Source organism: Panthera onca, chromosome F1 (assembly GCF_046562875.1).
Source record: "Panthera onca isolate mPanOnc1 chromosome F1, mPanOnc1 haplotype 2, whole genome shotgun sequence".
In the NCBI taxonomy this organism is placed as follows: Eukaryota; Metazoa; Chordata; class Mammalia; order Carnivora; family Felidae; genus Panthera; species Panthera onca.
In genome coordinates this window covers 32353593-32367167 of record NC_138355.1, presented here as the reverse complement: position 1 = coordinate 32367167, position 13575 = coordinate 32353593, and the positions used below count along the sequence as shown (strand labels likewise).

Here is a 13575-nt window from a genome sequence, read left to right as displayed (position 1 = left end):
CTCCTTCCTCTCCTCTCTTCTCTCCGCTCCTCCCTGCCCTCCTCTGCCTCGTCTTCTTCCCTCTCCTCTCCTCTCCTCTCCCCTCCCACCCTTCCCACCGTCCCCTCTCCCTCGCCCGCTCGCCCCGCTCGCCCCGCTCGCCCCGCTCGCTCGCGCGCACTCACCGGCCCCGGTCCAATTATCACATTCATCACCCGCAAGACACCGCCGCGTGTGTGCGCGCGCGTGTTCTCCTCTCCCTGCCGGCAAAACCACGCTCGGTCCCACTGCCCTCTGCACCGCGTAAGTATCCTCTCCCCCTCGCCAGTCCCCTCCCCTTTTCCAGAATCACTTGTCCTGGCTTGTTCTTGAATGGGAAGAAAAGAAAAGAGACTCCCATTACTCATGCCCGTGTAAACATTTTTTTTTTCCAGGAGAAAATGGTGTTATTTAAATGAATCATAATAAAATAGGCTCTAAACAGTTTGTAAGCAGGAGCCTCCGTGGAACTCAGCGCTCCGCTCCTCCCAGTTCCTAAGAGTAAGTGATCCGCTTGGCTTTTATTTCTTTCTCTTTCCTGCTGGTGGCTGGGGTGGTGGTGGCGATGGGGGGGGGGGGGGGGCGGGCGGCGGGGGAGGCTGATACTGCTGGACTTGTCGCTGATCTTGTCACCTTTTGTGTACTGTTCCTGGGCTGTGAGGAGGCGTTTGCGTCCCTTCCTTCTTTTTCTTGCCCTCTCTTCTCGGGAGAGAGGACCGCGAGGGGCACCGGGTCGCTTTTTGTTCGCCTGGATCCCCGCTTTCCGCCAAGCCCCATCCTTCCCGTCTCTCCCGGCTAAAACTCCTGGGCCAGCCCCCACGTCCTTTCTCTTTGTCTTGTTTATTATAGCTGCCTTTCTTCCAGGCTCTTCCAATTTGCTTGTCATTTGCATACCTTTCACTTCTCCTTTTGAACCCCAGCAGAGGGCCGGGGAGCAGGGAGGAGGGGGGAGGGAGGAGGGGGGCGCTCTGTTACTTTACTCGCAAAACGCTGTCGAAGCCGCAATGTTGAAATCGGGGTTGGAGCGGTGGAGAGATGGTCCCGGGAAAGCAGCGCGGCGTCCCTCTCCAGAGCTCCGAGGAACCAGGGCTAGGTCAAGTTGAGTTGGGTAAGGCGGCCGCGGGAGCCTCAGGAGGTCGTGTGGCGGTGGTGGAGGGATGGGGCCGGAGCGTCGCGGGGGACCGAGTGCTGGCGGTGCGGGTGGGGGTAGGGGATGTTCTTGGGCTGCGGATCTGCGACGCGAGGACTCTCACAGCCCTGGCTGGCAGTGTGTGTGCCGCGGGGCTGCTGGGATCTGGTCTTGTCTGGGTGGTACCTGCCGTTGTGCCCCAGTTCAGCGGACTGGGGAGGGAGGAGAACAGAGGTGAGGGTGATTGTTACCGGGGAGAATGGTGAGGAGGGCGGGAAGAGCTGCTATCTTGGCTGAACACACCAGGAGGGGGACAGGCAGGGGGGCGCTGGGTGGGGGGGAGACTTCACCCAAAGTCCAGTTTAGCAAGTTGTTGGTTCTTCTGGCGTGCTAGCCACTTACTCCTGCTAAAACTGAACGCCGGTGGAAAGCGTGGTTCGGAGTGGGGGGGGGGGTTGGGTAGGGAATGGCGGGAGGGAGGTGAAGGGGGAGTAGCTTTCGAGAGAGACTCACACGTCTCCCGCCACTTCTCAGCTTTTTTCGGAAGTTGAGAGTCCTCCAGGCTGGCAGAGAGGAGGAGGAGGAGCGGTTGGGCGATCGTCTTAAATAGCCCAAGGAGGCAGGTTGGAGTGTGAGACTGCTGTTCTTGGCAGTCCAGAACCCTGCTCCGCCTGGGGGAAGGCTGGGAGCTCACCTGCTTGTTTTTATTTTTCCAAGAAGGTCTGTGTTGTCTCCCAGAGCTTATAAAAACAGTGCAAGCACAGGGTGGCCTTCTCTCAAAGTCAAGGCTATAAGTGTCTTCTCTTGTTCTCTCTCTCTCTCTCTCCCTCCCTCTCTCTCCCCCTCCCTTCCCCCCTCCTTCCCTCCCACCTATAACCTCCCTTACCAAAAAAAATAATAATAATAATTTCCTCTCCTAAACTAGGTAGGCAAAAGTCTATTCGTAGAGCGCTGTGCATGGGCAGGGCCTGACAGGTGTGTTGGGTCAAGAAAGACAGGTGCAGATTTCCTCTGTGTCTGTGTGTGTCTGTACAGCTCCAGACCACAATGCGCACTCCAGGGTTGCAGAAGTTTATGAATTTATGGGTGCCCTGCTTAATAGGATTCTCCGGGCTAATGGGAACTGGGCTGTTGTTATGCTTTGAGCCCGGCCATGTGAGTTCTTTGCTTGGGGGTGGGGGATAAGTTGGTATGTGTTTGTTTATTTTCCTTAAGGATGTTGGCAGGCTGCTGCTGAGGCTGTGTCTCAGGCTTCTGCCTGCCAGGCGGCTGAAAGTCCCCCCACTTCAGGCAGCAGGTGGAGAGAGATTGACTTTCCCTCTGCTTCCCTCTATAGTTTCTGCCTATCTCCCAGGTCCGTGGTGCGGAAGGGGGGTGGGTGAGAGCCGTCTTTTGTGTGCCTGTGTGTTTTGGGCGGCCATGGGCGGTGTGTGTAACTGCCAAGAATACCAAAGTCATTTGAAAGTGTTACTGTTGTTAAAGCTTATCTTTTTAGCGTGCCTTCTCTCTGCCGAGAAAGAATAGGTATGTGCATAAACTCTTTCAAGTCCTATGTTAAATACTCTCATAAAGCAGAATGAGCCTGTCATTGTACCAGACATGTGCCAGATGTCCTAGTTATTACTTTGATGGAGAAGGAAAATCTCAAGTACGTGAGAGGTAACTGCGCTTTCTCTGTTTGATGCAAGATGCAGGCAATCAGCTGTGTGAGGAGTTTCTTGCAAGAACTTCTGAGTATTTTCAGAATGAAATGGGCTGTGTGTGGTGAGAAAGGAAAAGCGGAGCATTGGTGTTACCCTGTCCATATGCTACAACGTGGCCACATTTATATAATGGTAAAATCGGCGAGGGTAAGGACCGTGGCTTGATGTGTGAGGGAAGCTGTGGAGAATTCAGTGGAAGCACTATATCTGGATTATTCAAACTTGACCTTTTAAGTTTCTCTTTAAACAGGCTACTTCTTGTGTTACATAGAAATAGGTTAGATGGTGAATGGTTTTATCGGTTGTCTTTGTTGTTTGGGTGACGATCGTGGGTTCATGAAAATGAGATACTGTGTGTCATTTGTCCTTTAGACTTAAAACCTCAGAGTCCCTCCCTCAATACTTGCCTTGGATATTTGCGAAGTTTTTTCACGTCATCTATGGATATGTCCATTTCCTTTATGTTTGATAGAGGTTGTCTGTGCTTGGTACTTACTAGTATGTTTATGTGTCCATTATGCAGAATTCTGCTTAGTTTAATCATCACCTTGTGAGAAGAAAAGTCATGCCTACGTCACATGCATCTCTGTTCTCACTTTATTCATTTCCTAGCATGGTTCCTCTAGAAGTAGCACTTGCAATCTTAAAACGTAAGCCAGCTGCCGGGGTTCTCTTTATCTGTTCAAAGTGCAAATAGGCCTTTTTTTTTTTTCATGAATTTCTTATATCATTTCAGGGATTGTCTTGCATTTTCAACTGTTGATAGAAGGAATGTGTAGGTTTAGGATTAACAAAATAAATTATAAAATGTGACTGTTTTCCTAGTATAAAGATGGATTGTGCGTGACATATTATTATTGGATTCCAATTAAGTACCTGTATCAACTGGAAAGGACAGATACCTCAGGAATTTCTCCAACCTTATTGCCTAGTGTAGTCTAAAGCTTTCAAAGGACATTTAGAGTATTTGAATTTTCTACAAAAAAGAAAAAAAGTGTGTTTTTTCTTGAGATCGTTTCTTACTCTTTTACTTACTAATGTGGTGAATTATTGGTGCAAATGAATGTTTTAGGCATGTCTCAGAAAATATTCTGTGTTCATTTTGCAGGTGAAAAACGTACAGAATTTTTGATAGGTTGGAGGAATTTTAAGTGAAACGGTTATGATATGAGAACTCTGTTATGATAGGAAATTTTAAAACCTGATATGAGATTTGAGGATACAATCTCAGTTAACTGAAGTACGAACTTCTGTCAAGTGGGTTCTTCAAACTAAACATAAAACGCTTTCTTAACCTTACAGCAAGCAGAAACATCCCTGAAGGAAAAGTTGCTAATTAGCAGAAAGGAACTCTTGAATACAGTGAAGAGGGGTTAGGGGGAAGATTTGATGATTTGGTGGCCTTAGGGGAGACTACCTAAATCAAATCATCTGATCTCCCCCACCCCCCTGCCTTGAATTACCGATTTTCAGGTGGATTTAAGATGTTCTTTGTTAGTGATAGTGCATTCGAAATTTCATAACCAGGTTGACCCAAGTAGATTAGAGGCCCATTCAAAGATTGTTTTCCATAAGAAGTAAAGTGTAGGCTTGAGCAATTTCTTCAAATAATTTTACCAACAAAGACAGATAATCTAAGTTATCCAAACAGGAAACCATGCCAACCTTACACTCACCCTGTCTTATAAAAGATTTGTCTAAACTATTTGGATAATTACCATGATGAACACTTCTTTGTCCAGAATCTGGACTCCGGATAGATACGTAAAAGTTGTAATCCCCTCCCCCAAATAACTTCTTTATTCAAGTAGAGCACTTAGCCACTTTCTACTCCAATCCCTTTGAAATTCCTCGCTGAAAGTTCTTTTCTAACATTAAGTCATCAAGTTCCTTAGCATTCTCCATGTTAAGCTACCTGACGTTCTTGAGATAATTCAGATCTTAATGAATCTTTTGGAGTAGTTAAAATCTGACTTGATTATACCTGGATGTTTGTTCTTATCTTTCTCTGGGAGGAAGCTGCTATGTCAAGATAATCACTGTATAGGAATTATAAAGCAGTTGAGTACTTAGATACCAAATGCTAGCTGTGACAAATTATTTAAGAATAAAAATATTCTGTATGGGTTTTCATGGTAATTGAAGAGGAGTTTACTGGAACAGAATATATGTATCCAAACAGTAATACATTTGGGCTCAAATTCTACATCAGGATTTTTTTCTGCATACTTGCTGATATTACTGTTTCCAAGGGCTAATCAAAAGGTTTCATCTCGCCTGTTTAAACTCAAAACAAATGTAAAAATCAAAATACAATAAGAGTCAATAATAATTGTAGTTGAAACACTATGACTTAGGACATCTGTTGAGAAATAAAGGAATTTTTAAAAATCTTAATGGACAGGATGAGATCAGTGATAAAGTCAGTCCATAGCAGTCTCTAAATTCTGAATTAGGAAGCCCATGGCAGCACCTTTAAATGTGTTTTCAAGTGATTTAATTTATATGATAGTCGTTGAACAATGCGTTTTCTTATGTGGTAAATACATTCACATCTATCTCTTGTTTATGAATCAATTTGCTAATCAAGTATTATGTCACCCAGTTATAATTACTTAATCTTGTCTATTGCCTCCATGGGTTATGGTCCCAGCGTGCACTACCCCTCTACCTTTATTTTTAAGTTTAGATCTTAGCTATATGGAGAGCTGTATTTATTCATGCCTATTAATATAATGTCTGGTCTTGGCAGAATATATACTTTTTCCCATTTGTTTTGTCCTATTTGTTATGTCTTAGCTGGACATTTTACAACAAGACCTAAAAGGATTCCCATATTCTCTTAGCCCCAAACAGAAGCAAATCATTATCTAATCTAAAAATGCTGACTGGTTGACAGGGGATGGAAAAAAATCTGTTTAGATTCGTGAATTTGAAGGAAGTCACAGGGTATTTGGTTCTTGGGAGACCCACCAAACATGTTTAATTAACACTTACTGTCCACTGCAAATGAGAGTATCATTTCTTTCTGCCTTCGGAAGAGCACAGCCCTCTTCTTGGCTTGGGCACGAGGCAGGGATGCAGCTGTTGATACCTAGGCTATGAGAGGAAGTGCAGTTGACGCAGAGGTAAATGACAGTTGGGAAAGGAAGGATGCCTGCGGATGACCTTGTGCGCATCTCTTACACCAGCCTGTCATTCTGAGCCCCTGTTGCAGAGATGCTTGTCCCCTGGCAAGGATGGGCAGGAGAAAAATCCAGATTGGGGGTTAAGCTGAACAGAGGAAGAAAAAAGACTGCGGAAAGTTTGTTCAGTGTTTTGACTAGAGATCCCTGTGCTTTTCAGGTGATATTAAGGAGAAGAGAATTTGCACACAAAAAAAGAAAAGAGGTAAAATTTTAAAACAATGGCAATGAACTCTATTTGGGGGGAAGCTGATACACACACAAAGAGGTCCTCCTTGCAGAGACCTACCCCCAGTGTGCAAATCTTTCTGGGCTCCAAAATAACCCATTTCTTTTCTTGTTTGCCTCGGTGTTTTTCTTTTTCTCACCTGATGGCTACACCTGATTTATGGGATCCAATGTGTTAGCGAAATATTTGTCATTGCATTTTTGTATTCCTGAACTCAGTTTTATTATTGATGTGTGAGGGTGCACCATCATTCCGACTTCAATTTTGAACCCAATATTGAAGTTATTAAGATCTGTTTCCATTCCAACTTTGGGAAATTTTATCCTGAGGCATACAAAAAGTATTTTAATTTTAAGCATACAAAAACATATAAAGAAGCATCATATTGCCTGCATGAACAGGCTTTTTAAAAAATGTTGTGTCTTCACATAGAAACCAGGAACAAGGAATGCATGACGGAATCTTTGTTGAGTAAAAAATAAAAATAAAAATAAAAAACCCACACGTTGTCATCTAAGCATTGAGCATTTTCTTGATTTTTACAGGTTATTTCCTGCTGAAATTATGCCTATTTGCATGGATAGTCATTCTTTAAAACTAGCCACAGATGCAGTCCTAGGGAGCACGTAGATGTTTTTACAGGTGAACCGAAAGAGATGGGAACCGTTCCAAACACTCTGCACGCTGCCTTTGGCAATAGACCCTGTTATTGTGAAGATGTGCTCTGTTAAGCAAACGTGAAGTTTAATATTAGATAAACCCTGTGTGAAAAAAATATTTTCATTTTCTTCATAAAATGTTAATTGTAAGCAAAAAAGATATGACATCTTATATGCACACAAAATTGGGGGTTAGCATCACTGGGTAATAAGTCACAAAATATGTCAGGTGCCTTGCATAAAATGCAAGGAAGGATATTCTCTTTTACTATTGTGTCCTGAAGAAACAATGGAAGTTCATGTGCAGAGAAGATATTTCTCTTTCTCATATATCTGACTGATGCTTTTGCATCTTTATTTACTTTCTTTTAGTCTCCCCCCACCTTGAATTTGGCATAAGAAAAAAGATTCACAAAGGATGTGTATTTTAAAGTTTCTTTAGGCATTTGAAGTATTATTTTGGCAGATTTTAACAGAAGAGAACTAATACTGAAGATACATTTATCCTTGCCTCACTCAGTTTATTGTTCCCCATACTGATTTCTGAAATGTGGCAATTCCTTCTTTTACAGTGAGTCCAACTTTGTGGTCATTTAAGTCATCAAAAGGACATCATGAAAATTCATAAATATTCTCACCCTTACGTTAAGATATAGCAATAGATCGTGTTTTCCAATGTGATTTTACTAATAAAAATGCACATCCATGCTAAATAAGCAGACTTGTGAAATGAATATGTGTGCGTTTATTTCAATGTTAAATTGACCATTTGTATTGGAAAGGTGCTGATGGGGGTGTTCTCCCTCCCATTTCAGATATGACAGAAATATTTTTAAATTCAGTAATAAAGGGGGCGTGTTGAGCATTTGCATGTACTTTCGAGTCTTTCTCCTCTAAGGGCATTAGAACCAGAATAATTTTAATTCAGAAATGGAATTTTTCTTCCAAATTTCACACAGCCTCAAAATTGAACCTTATATCTTAAGTAGAGACCACTTTCATCTTCTTTTGTAATATGAATCTCAATGCCCAAAATTTAATCAATTGGTTGTCAGAGGCTGTGTTCTTATAATCTACTGTTTCTTCTGAAGATAAACAGTATCATTTTAGGCATTTGTGAAAGAGAATCATATTACTGGTGCTTAAGCAGTTTTTGCTTTTTTTTTTTTTTTAATCTTAATCCATCTTAAACCAGTGGAGCAGAAATATTTAAAAATGTTTCATTTCAAGCAGAGTGCATAATAAATTGCAATAATTGTAATGTGCCATAAATCCCAGAGCCTATGCATTTTGCATTTGATTCAGGATTGAGGTCAGGAAATTTGGAGAAATTTAAAGAAAATGATTCATCAGTCCTTTTGTTCTGTTGGCCAGGGTCCCGGGATTCTTGAGCTGTGCCCAGCTGACGAGCTTTTGAAGATGGCACAATAACTGTCCAGTGATGCCTGACCATGACAGCACAGCCCTCTTAAGCCGGCAAACCAAGAGGAGAAGAGTTGACATTGGAGTGAAAAGGACGGTAGGGACAGCATCTGCATTTTTTGCTAAGGCAAGAGCAACGTTTTTTAGTGCCATGAATCCCCAAGGTTCTGAGCAGGATGTTGAGTATTCAGTGGTGCAGCATGCAGATGGGGAAAAGTCAAATGTACTCCGCAAGCTGCTGAAGAGGGCGAACTCGTATGAAGATGCCATGATGCCTTTTCCAGGAGCAACCATAATTTCCCAGCTGTTGAAAAATAACATGAACAAAAATGGTGGCACGGAGCCCAGTTTCCAAGCCAGCGGCCTCTCTAGCACAGGATCCGAAGTACATCAGGAGGATATATGCAGCAACTCTTCAAGAGACAGCCCCCCAGAGTGTCTTTCCCCTTTTGGCAGGCCTACTATGAGCCAGTTTGATATGGATCGCTTATGTGATGAGCACCTGAGAGCGAAGCGCGCCCGGGTTGAGAATATAATTCGGGGTATGAGCCATTCCCCCAGTGTGGCACTAAGGGGCAATGAAAATGAAAGAGAGATGGCCCCGCAGTCTGTGAGTCCCCGAGAAAGTTACAGAGAAAACAAACGCAAGCAGAAACTGCCCCAGCAGCAGCAACAGAGTTTCCAGCAGCTGGTTTCAGCCCGAAAAGAACAGAAGCGAGAGGAGCGCCGACAGCTGAAGCAGCAGCTGGAGGACATGCAGAAGCAGCTGCGCCAGCTGCAGGAGAAGTTCTACCAAATCTATGACAGCACCGATTCCGAAAATGATGAAGATGGCAACCTGTCTGAAGACAGCATGCGCTCGGAGATGCTGGACGCCCGGGCCCAGGACTCCGTGGGGCGGTCAGACAACGAGATGTGCGAGCTAGACCCAGGACAGTTCATTGACCGGGCCCGGGCCCTGATCCGGGAGCAGGAGCTGGCTGAAAACAAGCCGAAACGAGAAGGCAACAACAAAGAAAGAGATCACGGGCCGAACCCCTTGCAACCCGAAGGCAAGCACTTGGCCGAGACCTTGAAGCAGGAACTGAACACCGCCATGTCGCAAGTGGTGGACACGGTGGTCAAAGTGTTTTCAGCCAAACCCTCCCGCCAGGTTCCTCAGGTCTTCCCGCCTCTCCAGATCCCCCAGGCCAGATTCGCGGTCAACGGGGAGAACCACAATTTCCACACCGCCAACCAGCGCCTGCAGTGCTTTGGCGACGTCATCATTCCGAACCCCCTGGACACCTTCGGCAACGTGCAGATGCCCAGTTCCACAGACCAGACGGAAGCACTGCCCCTGGTTGTCCGCAAAAACTCATCCGACCAGTCCGCCTCCGGCCCCCCGGCCGGCGGCCACCACCAGCCCCTGCACCAGTCGCCTCTCTCTGCCACCGCAGGCTTCACCACGTCTACCTTCCGCCACCCCTTCCCCCTTCCCTTGATGGCCTACCCATTTCAGAGTCCGTTAGGTGCTCCCTCCGGCTCCTTCTCGGGAAAAGACAGAGCCTCTCCTGAATCCTTAGACTTAACTAGGGAGACGACGAGTCTGAGGACGAAGATGTCATCCCACCATCTAAGCCACCATCCGTGTTCACCAGCACACCCACCCAGCACCGCAGAAGGGCTCTCCCTGTCGCTCATCAAGTCCGAGTGTGGCGATCTTCAAGACATGTCCGAAATCTCACCTTATTCGGGAAGTGCAATATCCTTTTATTCTCCCCTGGAGGAAAACAAAACAGAACAAAACAAGGCTTCCCCCAAGGTCAGGTTTCCACAATATATAGAATAATGTAGATTAGTATCTTCTTAAGAACGCAATCTTCTCTATTATCCAGAGTAATAGGCTTTTATCAACACACTTCTGATTGCACAAAAGCGTCCCAGGAAACCCACATCTTTGCAACTTTCGCAAGTTGTTAATTGCCTCAAAGAGCTGGTATTTAATATGTCCCTTTTCAACTGTGCTCTTTCTGCTGTTCCAGTATTATCCCCCCCACACACACTTTTTTTTCTTTAGGAGTAGATTCAGAGGTGGACAAAAAAAAAAAAAATCTCATTGTAACGTTGAATTCTATCAGGTTTTTAAAAAAGGTTTTACGTTCTATAATGGCGTCGAGGGAAAAGTCAATCTTGAGATCCCTAAGATTCCGTAGGAAGAATTGTCCCTCTTTAAACCGTCTGCAAGGCCCCTGGTCCCTGCAAAGAAGACCCGATTAAATTTTATGAAGAGCACTTTCCTGGTGGGAGGCTTCAGTGGGAGAAAAATGGACATGGGTGGGGAGTTAGATTCTTTCTTTAATCTGTAAGTGAGACATGGGGGGTGGGGGGGGTCGTTGTTCTTTTTGTTTGTTTGTTTGTTTGTTTGTTCTTTAAGGAAATGTACAGGTACTGATTTATTCAGACAGCTTTGGTCTCTCTCGTTCACCCAAGGTCTGTTCTTTGGATCTTGGTGCAGCTGCCTCTATGCATGATTAACCTCTGTTCAGCCATACACAGAAATCTTTTGTCCTAACATACACAAAGCAAATTATTTTGGAAAGCGAGAGAGCACAATTAAATATAAAACTCAGCTGTATTCAGCTTTAAAAATGGCTCTTTTTATGACTCTTCTATATTTTGAACCTGACTTTTAGGTAGAGATGCCAGTTATAGTTTTTATTAGACCCCTCCTGAACTCCAGCTATTTTTAACTGACTTTTTTTCTTTCTCTCTGTAAATCGGTCCTTTCAGTAAATTTTTAAAAATCTTGTGGTTGTTGGTGTTTTGGGGTATGGGTAGTAGAATGGTAGCATTTGGGGGCACGTAGAGGCGTGTTTCTTTTATAATAAACTGCCAGATGGATATAAAATTTAGCAATTAAGTTGGCTGTTGCTAAACTGAGGATTTTGAGCAATTGTCCTGATGACTAGAGATTGACATTTTAGTATCTAAGCCCACTCCAGAGGCTGCCACATAAGTGCAAAGCCCCAGCTATGGTGGAAATACATTTTCCTATGTAGTGAAGGCTGTCCTTCAAACCAGCTCTCAGAAGAGTTGTGGAGATTTTTGATAAGGTGAATGAGAGCCACAAATAATGAGACCCACTTAGGGCAGTGAAACACAGTCTCTTTCCATAGTGAGGAAGAAGAGAATAATGTCATGAGAGGAAGGAACATAAAGATGTTGAGGACTTAGACATATAAATAGAAACTGAGTCTTGATTTGGTTGCTGATTTAACTTCTACCTTTCAAAGACCTAAACTTTAATCTACCAGCCATGAACCAAAGCTGCACCAGGCACCATGCTTTGCTCGTGATTAACAGGCAATAAACATTGGTCAAAATGATTGTAATGTAGTGTTGGTGATGAGAAAGGCGAAGGAAGAAGATGCAGTGTCTTGAATGGTTTTTCACCCTTGGCAGGAAGAGCATCTTCTGAGGCTCATACAAGGTTGATGATGTCCAGGGCTAGACCCTGTTGCTCTCAGACGTCTCCAGTTTGAAGGCAGTAGTCGTGATGGTGGGTTGTTTCTCTCTCTCTCTCTCTGTCTCTCTCTGTCTCCTACACACACACGCAGAGGAAGGGACATACCTGTTTCGAGGATCATTTGAAACCAGATTTCAAAGTGCCCTAAGTGCGGACTAAAAACTCTTTAACCAGTTTATGGGTTTTGTGTGTGTGTGTGTGTGTGTTTATTAGACTTTTCATTGTCACCGGATAATTATGCCTGTGCTTTTTTTTTATAAGTAAGTTGGGTCTTCTAGGAAAGAAATCTTTTAGATTGCTTTAAGTGTTGGCTACCTTCATTGTCTCACGCTCTCTCTAAATCCCCTGAGGAATTTAGAGGATTTGAATTGAAAGAAGTTCCTTTTATTTCCATACATATCAAAGGATTTAAGGAGAATATAGTTGCTTCTTCAGCTGAATAACTTCCCTCTCCTCCCAATGTAAGAGTCTGTGGAAGAGTGATGGTTTGGAAACACCTGTGTTCGTGTGAAATGTTGCTTACACCTGGAACTGTTTCTTTCATGAAGCGAAATAATTTTGGCCTCTTGTTGGAGTTAATGATTACATTTTCCACCTTCTGGCCATTGACCCTCTTCCTGTATCTTTCCCCTTGATTATGCCATACTTTTAACCATTTATCTCATTGATATATTATTATTTCTCAGGAAGAAGATGGGCTGGCTTCTCTTTCTATAATCCGCATGATTCTGAAGCCAGTGAGGATCTGAGTGTTTGTTGGGAGACTGGATCCACTTTTCTCCTCTCTCCATCCTGGAATGGCAATGGGTCCTTCCCTTGATTTATCTGATGGCGTCGTAGGCAAAATTCTCAAGCTTTTAGTTTAAAGAAGTCTCTGGGAATCATAGCGAGTGGTGTCTACTTCAGTTTCAGGTGGTACAGTTACTCCTAGGAAAAAATTCAATAACATGAGTAGAAATGGGATGAAATGATACCTCTACGATTGCCATTATTATATTTTTATCTGTAGCCATAGCTTTCCAAGTAGAAATGAATGATTTAGTGCCTAAGGAATGATTCTTTCACACCCCAAAGGGCATCATCTGTGTCTTTGAACAAAGTAGCCAAGATAAGAACTATGAAGAATACCAGCTTATCAGATAAATCCATTCTAGGTTCAGCACATTAAGCATATATAATCTATATAAAAGCACTATCTCGTTATCCTTTGTAATAGGAAGGCAATAGTGAATGTGTGCACAGTAAACTCAATGTCCGTGCACCTGCTCCAGGAGCTCACTCACGTCTTGGATATAAAAAAATGTGTTCAGTATCTTTGCAAATGAATCTATTTAATCAAATATTAAGTTTTATTCAAATTCCAAAAGAAACAGCCAGCCAGTTGTTTTTCTTCATGATGTTCCTCGTCATTCACCCTCTTTGCATCTCAAGAAAAATAGCCTTGTTCAGGCCTCGGACATTTGCATACACCCAATTAAAGGACAAGAGGAGTATTAGAAGCCCTTAAGATGTGCAGGTGAAGAAACTGAGTCTGTTCTCTGTGACAGCCAGTGTTTCCTACTTGACTTTTAGGGAGAATGTTTAAAATACGTAAAGTTTAGAAAGGGAAATTGGTAATTTGAAACTAAAATCCAACTGGGAAACATGGATTAAAAATGAATTTCTAAAATGTGAAATAATCCATAGACCTTTTTAGAAGTCTTGTGGGGCCATAGTAATTCT

The 13575-nt window shown here is 43.5% G+C and overlaps 2 protein-coding genes across 11 annotated transcripts in view; one reads left to right on the top strand and one right to left on the bottom strand.

Annotated features, from left to right (window-relative positions):
- Positions 1 to 272, bottom strand: part of LOC144614886 (uncharacterized) — a 171944-nt gene extending 171672 nt beyond the window's left edge. For 8 of the 10 annotated variants that reach the window (XR_013553153.2, XR_013553157.2, XR_013553154.2 and 5 more), the window contains exon 1: positions 165 to 272. The gene's annotated coding sequence lies outside the window, so the exon portion shown is untranslated. The remainder of the gene's footprint in view (positions 1 to 164) is intronic. The other 2 variants (XR_013553155.2, XR_013553159.2) reach the window with 2 other exon arrangements.
- The window catches only part of PROX1 (prospero homeobox 1), a 52126-nt gene continuing 38720 nt past the window's right edge, over positions 170 to 13575 (top strand). The window contains exons 1-3 of the mRNA XM_081791888.1: positions 170 to 282; positions 414 to 519; positions 8298 to 10091. Coding sequence (XP_081648014.1) covers positions 8365 to 10091 — 1727 coding nt within the window. The 5' untranslated portion in view covers positions 170 to 282; positions 414 to 519; positions 8298 to 8364. The remainder of the gene's footprint in view (positions 283 to 413; positions 520 to 8297; positions 10092 to 13575) is intronic.